Genomic DNA, 8,837 nt, shown 5'->3' on the forward strand with positions numbered 1-8,837 from the left:
TGAATGGTTTCTCACCCCTACAGGCTATTTCCCCCTCCCCCGAAGGTCTCCTTTATTGCCCCAAGGGCTCATCCCTGCCTCTCACAGGGTTGCTATGCCCCCCTCCTCCATCTCTTTCTCCCCCCACAGTATTTTGAGTACACGACTCAGCGGGACCTGCGGCACAACGTGGGCAAACAGCTGTGCCTGCGGGCGGGCGCGGGGCCGGTGCAGCTCGGGGAGTGCAGCTTCCGTGGGCAGCCCACGCGTGTGCCCCCCGATGAGGAGTGGGAGCTGACACAGGTGAGCATCACTGCAAGCATCCCCTGTGCTCAGAACATCCCCACGCTGTGCACTCAGAGCATCCCAGCACCGTGATGCATCCCAGCACCGTGATGCACTCAGAGCACCCCAGCACCATGATGCACTCAGAGCACCCCAGCACCATGATGCATCCCAGCACCATGATGCATCCCAGCACCATGATGCATCCCAGCACCGTGATGCACTCAGAGCACCCCAGCACCATGATGCATCCCAGCACCGTGATGCACTCAGAGCATCCCAGCACCGTGATGCATCCCAGCACCATGATGCATCCCAGCACCATGATGCACTCAGAGCATCCCAGCACCGTGATGCATCCCAGCACCGTGATGCATCCCAGCACCGTGATGCATCCCAGCACCGTGATGCATCCCAGCACCATGATGCATCCCAGCACCGTGATGCACTCAGAGCATCCCAGCACCATGATGCATCCCAGCACCGTGATGCACTCAGAGCATGCCAGCACCATAGTGCACCCCGGTACTGTGCACTCAGTGCATCCCAGCACATCCCAGCACCATAGTGCATTCCAGCACCATAATGCACTCAGAGCATCCCAGCGCTGTGCATTCAATGCATGCCAGCACCATAGTGCATCCCAGCACATCCCAGCACTGCAATGTATCTCAGCACCATAGTGCATCCCAGCACTCAGAGCACCCCAGCTCCATAATACACTCAGAGCACCCCAGCGCCCTGATGCACTCAGAGCATCCCAGCTCCACGATGCATCCCAGCACCCTGATGCACTCAGAGCACCACAGCACTGTGCATTCAATGCATGCCAGCACCATAGTGCATCCCAGCTCCATAATACACTCAGAGCACCCCAGCACCATAGTGCATCCCAGCACCATAATGCACTCAGTGCATCCCAGCACTGTGCGTATTTGATGCATCCCAGCACCATGATGCACCCAGCACCATAGCGCATCCCAGCACCATGCGCTCAATGCATCCCTGCACCACGCATGTGGTTCTGCACTCTGGCACCCAATGCCATCTTGCACTGCGTGCTGCATCCACACACGGAGCGTGTGGTGCTGCAACTTTGGGCTGTGTGCTCACCTGCATCCCTGTTCTGTGCTCTGTGTGTTGCGTTCTCACGCTGTGCGCTTGATGCTGCATCCCCGCACTGCGTGCTTGGATTTGGTGCTGCATTGCCTGCACAGTGCCTTGCTCTCGGTGCTGCATCCCACCGCCATGCCCTTGGAGCATCCCTGCATCGAGTGCTTGGTGCTGCATCCCTGGGCCATGCACATGGTGCATCCCAGCACCGTGCACTTGACGCCGCAGCACTGCGCACTCAATGCTGCATTCCTTGCACTGTTGCTCAGTGCTACAAACCCACACAGCACATTTGTTGCTGCATCTGCATGCTGTGCTCTCAGTGCTGCATCCCCATGCCACGCACTCAGTGCTGGAGCCCTGCACCATGTGCTCACTGCCGCATCCCCTCACTGCGCACTTGCAACATCCCTGCACCATGCACTTGTTGCATCCCCACGTAGCACTCAGTGCTGCATCCCTTTTTCGTGCTATTGCTGCATCTCCTTGCTTGCATCCTTAGGGTCGAGCTGAGCCAGACTCTGTTTTTCTCTCTCTCAATCCAGGACCACCTCATTAAGAACCATGCATCCCGGATGTGTCTGACAGCACGTGGCAAGCACCCGGCCATGGCCCCCTGCGACCCCTCAGACCTCCACCAGCTCTGGTCCTTCACCTAACAGCAGCACACTGGGATCCAGCCGCGCTCAGGGCACTGGCAGCCAACTCTTTCCCCTCCTTATTATTATTTTTTTAATATTATTATTCGTTTTTTTTTAATTTAAAAGAAGCAAAAAGCCTTAAATATGCTGCAATTCACGTCTGGCCTTGAACTCAGCCCTATGCCTTTTGCAAACCCCGTGGAGATGGGGTGATAATGTGAGAAGCCCCAAAGAGGGGGCATGGAGGAACTCCAAAGTGGGGTCGTGGAGGAACCCTCAAAGGGGCTCGTTGAGGATCCCAAAAAGGGTCGTGGAGGAGCCCAGTGCTGCGTTTTAGTGCCTGGATGGGAGAGATGGTGCTGGACTCATGTTGGACTCATCAAAGAGACTCCAAACTTGCCCTTGGGGCATTCCAAAGCTGTCACAGCTGCCCCACATGTGCCCCTTCCCTATACCTGAGGAGGGCAGTGGGGTTGGCCCGGCTGTGGGAGATGGACTAGGGGCTCAGCCCCATAGAAAGGAGCTGGGATATATGGGGTGGCTGCTGGGACCCAGCCCCACACCAGCATCCAGTGTCCCTCACTCGTGGTCGGGGAGAGGGACCTCGGGCAGCTCTGTGGGGCCACCTGCCTTAAATCCCAGCCTTGATTGTAGGGGAAACATTAGAGGATTGTTTTTTTTATTATTATTTTGGTCATTATGATGTTGTGATCGTTGTTTCTTGGGGTGGTTCCGTTGGTCCTCGTGCTGAGCAGGAGGAAGGGGCCGGGCTGTGGGGTGCTCCTGGGTGCTATGCTGGGGACACCCAACCACGGTCCCTGCTGTTCCCCCCCACACTTCTCCCCCCACCCCAATTTTGGTACCGTTTCATTGATAGCTGGGGAAAGCTCCTCCTGGAAATGGATGGGGAGGGTCCACCTTTGGGTACGTGACCTGAAATAAAGAGATGATTTATTTTACAGACCCCATCTCGGCTCTGTTTCCTCCCCCAGAACTGCCCCCGAGTCCCCAGCCCCGTTCTGATCCCGTTGCCCTGGAAGTCCTCTTCATTATCTGCAGCTCAAATGTCCCTTTGGAGCCCCATTCTTACAATAAAGTGTTGACTTCTGGGGGCTCAGGTTTGCCATGGGTAGAGTTGGGTTGTGCCTTTGCTGTGTGTGCCCTTCTATGCTGATAAAAACGAAGAGGTGATTAATCAGAGACAATTTCTCCCTATGAAATCTCATGTTTCCTATGGTGATAAGAGCAGAAATGTGACAGGTGTGTTCTTTTCTTTCCTATTTCTTTTTTTTTTCTTGTGTGCCCATGGAACCTGGGACATGTGCCCAATGCTGTTTTCCTGTGCCCACTCTGTTGGAGGAGCAAAACCTGAGTGCTGCTGCTTCCATAGAATAGAACCATAGGATGGTTGGGTCAGAAGGGACCTGAAAGGTCATGGAACCATAGGATGGTTGGGTCAGAAGGGACCTGAAAGGTCATGGAACCATAGGATGGCTGGGTTGGAATGGTATTGAAAGGTCATGGAACCATAGGAGGGTTGGGTTGGAATGGTATTGAAAGGTCATGGAACCATAGGAGGGCTGGGTTGGAATGGTATTGAAAGGTCATGGAACCATAGGATGGTTGGGTTGGAATGGTATTGAAAGGTCATGGAACCATAGGATGGCTGGGTTGGAATGGTATTGAAAGGTCATGGAACCATAGGAGGGCTGGGTTGGAAGGGTCCTGAAAGGTCATGGAACCATAGGATGGTTGGGTCAGAAGGGACCTGAAAGGTCATGGAACCATAGGATGGTTGGGTTGGAAGGGTCCTGAAAGGTCATGGAACCATAGGATGGTTGGGTTGGAAGGGTCCTGAAAGGTCATGGAACCATAGGATGGTTGGGTTGGAAGGGTCCTGAAAGGTCATGGAACCATAGGAGGGTTGGGTTGGAATGGTATTGAAAGGTCATGGAACCATAGGATGGTTGGGTTGGAAGGGTCCTGAAAGGTCATGGAACCATAGTATGATTGGATTGGAATGATCTTTAAAGATCATGGAACAATAGGACAATTGAGTTAGAAGATTGCTTAAAGATCACAAAACCATAGGATAATTAGATTGAAAGGGTCCTGAAAGATCATAGAATGCTGGTATGGTTTAGTTGGAAAGGTCCTTAAAGATCATAGAACCATAGAATAGTTCCTTCTGTCATACCAACTGCACTTGGTGCCATCCGCCAGCGTTCTGAGTGCACAATGATCCCATCACTGATGTCACCGTTAAAGACACTGAAATCTCCTCTCCCAAGACAGATCCCTGGGGATCACCACTCATCACCACCTCCACCTGAACCATCCAACCAATTCCTTATCCATCCAACAGTCCACCCTTCACTTGGATTACGCCCTGCAAGAAGTGCCATTGCCAAAGGACCCCAGAACAGCCTCCATTCACTTCTAACAGCCAAAAAATATACATAGGCTGGATTATTATTTTTTAATTATTTATTCATTTTGCCAAAAGTCAGTTTCTTTGTCACAGACTGAAATATTTCAGCTAAACAAATACACAGGTGTAGATACAGCTGTGCAGGTGCACTGTGCTGATAGCTGAATCCAGGTGAACGCATCCTGCCCCCATCGTGAAAAATGGATTAAAATAAACGAGTTTACTGCAGCTTGCTTGCATTTAGACTACTTTTAGCTCTTGGCTTCCGACTTTCATGGCCACGTGTATTTTGGAAAAGGGACCAAGGCTGCTTGATAGGGCCACCTGTGGGGCTCCCATACCTCCTTCTCCATCCTTTATAAAGCAGCGTGAGGTGAAGTCTTGGCCACACCGTCACCATGCTGCAGCTCCTGCTCCTCGCTGCCCTCGCGCTGTGTGGTGAGTTCCTGTGCCAGGGGCTCGTTAGCTGCTAATGAGCTCTCAGATTTGGGGCTCCAGGGAGAAATGGGTGTGCGGCTGTCACTGTTCCTTTCCCACAGGATGCCATGCAGAGCCGGGCTCTGATGGGATGCAACGTGTGGTTGGGGGGACCGAGGCGCAGTCACATGCTTGGCCCTCACAGGTGGGTTGGGTTGGGGACTGGAGATGAAAGAAGAATGGAGATTCCATCCTGTTGGATCTCCCACCCCCTTGGATCTCCCATCTCCTTGGGCATCCCATCCCCTCAGGGCTCCCATCTCCTTAGGCATCCCATCCCCTTTGGGTTCCCATCCCCTTTGGGTATCCCATCCCCTTGGGTCTCCTATTCCCTTGGAGTTCCCATCCCCTTGGGTATCTTATCCCCTTGGTGATCCTGTCTCCTTGGGTCTCCCATCTCCGTGGGTCTCCTGTCCCTTTCAGGTTCCCTTCCCCTTGGGTGTCCCATCCCCTTTGGTTTTCCTGTCTCCTTTGTGTTCCCATCCCCTGGGAGCTCCTGTCCCCACATCTCACCCTGTGCTGTTTCTCCCCAGATCTCCCTCCAGTATTACTCCGGGGGCAGCTGGCACCACACCTGTGGAGGGTCCCTCATCCGACAGAACTGGGTGCTGACAGCAGCCCACTGCGTAGACAGGTGAGCAGCCATGGGAGCCCCGCTGTCTCCTGAAAATGCCATTTTTCCATCAAAAAAAAAAAAAAAAGGAAAAAAATTAAGACTGTCCCCACCCAGAGAGTAGCAGTCCTTGCTGATCTTTCTGTTAAGGACTCGGGGTCTTTGTTGATCTTTCCACTAAGGAGAATGATCCCTGCAAGCATCTTCTTGTACGGATGACTCTTCACTACAGAACCACTGGATGGTTGGGCTGGAAGAATCCTTAAAGATCATAGAACTATAGAACACTGAGCTGGAAGAGTCCTTAAAATCTAGAACTGTAGAACTTTGGGCTGGAAGGGTCCTGAAAGATCACAGAACCATAGGATTATTATTCCTTCTTTCTATCCCTGTGTCCATGGTGTCGATAAAGAATTAGGAGTTTCTATTGCACACGCAGAGAAAATGTGAATGTACACGTGAGAGATGTGGAGTTAAAAACACGATTTGATTATTCTCCATCAAGTTTGTCCATCAAAGCCAAGTCACTTCCTCAGTCCTGTTGTGATAACCCTTGAAGCAATAACAGCGTGGGTCCTGATCCTGTGCTTTTTTGCAGTAACCTGAATTTCCGCGTCGTCGCCGGTGACCACAACATCTACCAGAGCGAGGGCACCGAGCAGACCTTCAGCGTCAGCAGCATCCACATCCACCCCAGCTGGAATTCCAACAACGTGGCAGCAGGGTAACGCACCCGGGGAGGGGGTTTGTCGGGAGGGAGCACAGCAGGGGGATGGGGATTTCTCCAGGTGCTCTACAGCGCCCTTTGCATCCTCCCCACAGCTACGACATCGCGCTGCTCCGCCTGTCGGGTTCGGCCACGCTCAACAGCTACGTGCAGCTGGCGGTGCTGCCCAGCCAGGGCACAGTGCTGGCCAACAACTACCCCTGCTACATCAGCGGCTGGGGGCTGACCCGCAGTGAGTGCCACCGACACGGGCATCCCAGGGACACTCATCCCCAAATCCCTGAAAATTTTGGGGAGTTGGGGTTGTTCGTCAGGTTTTGGAAGCGAGTTGAGGTCCCACGAGGCGTTGTGTGTGGGGATGGATTCGGTGGTGCGAATGTATTGGGGAGTTTTGTGGGGATCAACAAAATCCTCCAAAAATGTTGGAAAATGAGAGAGGTTCGACCTTTCTGGAAGCAAATTGAGATCCTACAAGGCATGGGGATACTCAAGGTTGGATGGGATCATGAAATACACTGAGGGGGTTTTATGGGACTCATCAAAATCTACTGAAAACGTGGGGAAAGGGGGGAGGTTAATCCTTTTTGGAAGGGGGTTGACGTCCCACAAGACATGCGGATGCTCAGGGTTGGATGGGGTCATGCAAAATACTGGGGGGTCTTCCAGGGCTTGCTAAAATCCAGTAAAAATGTGGGAAAAATGGGAGAGGTTAATCGCTATTGGAAGTAGGTTGAGGTTCTACAAGGCATCATGCATGGGGATGAATGTGGTCATGCAAATACCTGGGGAGATTTTGTGGGATGCCTACGGTTGGATGCAGTCATGAACATATGTTAGGATGTTTTATAGAGCTCACCAAAATCCCCTAACAAAATGGGGAAATGGAGGAGGTAAATCCTTTTTGGAAGTGGTTTGAGGTCCTGCAAGAAATGGGGGTGCTCAAGGTTGGATGAGGTCATGCAACAATACTGGCGAGTTTTATAGGGCGCACGAAAATTCATTAAGAATGTGGGAAAATGGAGGAGGTTAATCACTTTTGGACATGGAAGGAGGTCCCCCAAGGGATGGATTTGTTGTGCAAATATTTTGAGAGGTTCTATGGGATGCTCAAGGTTGGATGCTGCCGTGCAAATATTTTGGGGGGTGTTAAGGGACCTATGGGTTTTAATGGACCCTTGCTCACTTGCAGCCAACGGGCAGCTGTCGAGCGTGCTGCAGCAGGCGTACCTGCCCGTCGTGAGCTACAGCACCTGCTCCAGCTACTCCTACTGGGGCTCCACTGTCAAGAGCAGCATGATCTGTGCCGGCGGGGACGGCGTGCGTGCCGGCTGCCAGGTACGGCCCTGTCACCTCACTGTCAACCCCCAGCCCTTGTTACAGCCCCACTCTGATGGGTGTCCCTCCATAGGGCGACTCGGGAGGCCCCCTGCACTGCGCAGTCAATGGGGTGTACCAAGTGCACGGCGTCACCAGCTTCGTCTCCAGCTTGGGCTGCAACGTGCGCAACAAGCCCACCGTCTTCACCCGCGTCTCTGCCTACATCTCCTGGATATCCAGCGTAAGGAGACGGGCTGGAAGGGTTTTGTTTATTCCAGTGGGGTCATGCAAAGGGGACTTGCACGGCTTCTCCACCCACTGGGAAGGTGTGGAGCTCCCAAGGGGGCATGGAGCACCCAACGGGAAATGGAAAACCTAATGGGGAATAGAGCACCCAATGGGAAATGGAGAACCCAGTGGGGAATAGAGCACCCAATGGGAAATGGAGAACCCAGTGGGGAATAGAGCACCCAGTGGGATGTGGAGCACCCAGCAGAGAGTGGAGAACTCCAAGGGAAATGGAACAACCAGTGGGGAATAGAGCATCCAATGGGGTGTGACGTACTCAACAGGGATGGAGTATCCAGTGGGGAACGGAGCACCCAGTGAGGAATAGGGCACCCAATGGGGCATGGAGCACCCAAAGGGGAACGGAGCACTCAGTGGGGTGTGGAGCACCCATTAGGGCCGTGCTAGCGACTCAATGGCAGCACTGTGGATTTGTGGGGTTACGCTCCTTGTTCTCCCTGCAGGTGATCTCCTAGAACAAAGCAGCAGGAGGAGGAGAACCTCAGCCCCGGCCCTGAATGTGGACATTGAGCATTTCAGCTGGGGACATTTATGTCTCAAAGCTGGCATCAATAAATTGTGTTCTTCAGTGAGAGCGTGCTGGCTGTTGTTTCTCCCCAGCAAGGCTGGGGATGCCCTGCCCCACTTCTTTTGCCTGCATTCATACAATTCTTCTCCAATCTCATCTTTTCGAGTATCCCTTTTGTCAGGCCCCCTTCTGCCTTGCACAGAGTCTTGGAAAAAACAACCAAGCCTGGAAAGCCAAAGTGTCCTTGGGTGAAAAAAGGGAAAAATTTCTCCCCTGAGGAGCAGGAATCTGTCAGGGGAAGGACTTCTCCCAGTCCCTCAACTCTGCTACAATCCCCATCCCATCCCCATCCCATCCCCGTCCCCATCCCCATTCCATCTCATCCATGTTCTATCCCATCCCATCCCCTTCTCATTCCACCCCCTCACCATCCCCAT

The 8,837-nt window shown here is 53.0% G+C and overlaps 1 protein-coding gene across 1 annotated transcript; it reads left to right on the forward strand.

The window, feature by feature from the left end:
- The first annotated feature begins 4,786 nt into the window (after positions 1-4,786).
- Positions 4,787-8,459, forward strand: CELA1 (chymotrypsin like elastase 1). Its single transcript, XM_010710550.2, has 8 exons — positions 4,787-4,887; positions 4,989-5,071; positions 5,460-5,560; positions 6,138-6,263; positions 6,362-6,498; positions 7,456-7,601; positions 7,675-7,824; positions 8,336-8,459. Exons 1-8 carry the CDS (start codon positions 4,848-4,850, stop codon positions 8,345-8,347), a joined length of 795 nt encoding a protein of 264 aa, XP_010708852.1. The 5' UTR covers positions 4,787-4,847; the 3' UTR covers positions 8,348-8,459.
- Positions 8,460-8,837: the final 378 nt, after the last annotated feature.

This window comes from Meleagris gallopavo, chromosome 4 (assembly GCF_000146605.3).
Source record: "Meleagris gallopavo isolate NT-WF06-2002-E0010 breed Aviagen turkey brand Nicholas breeding stock chromosome 4, Turkey_5.1, whole genome shotgun sequence".
NCBI classification, from domain to species: Eukaryota; Metazoa; Chordata; class Aves; order Galliformes; family Phasianidae; genus Meleagris; species Meleagris gallopavo.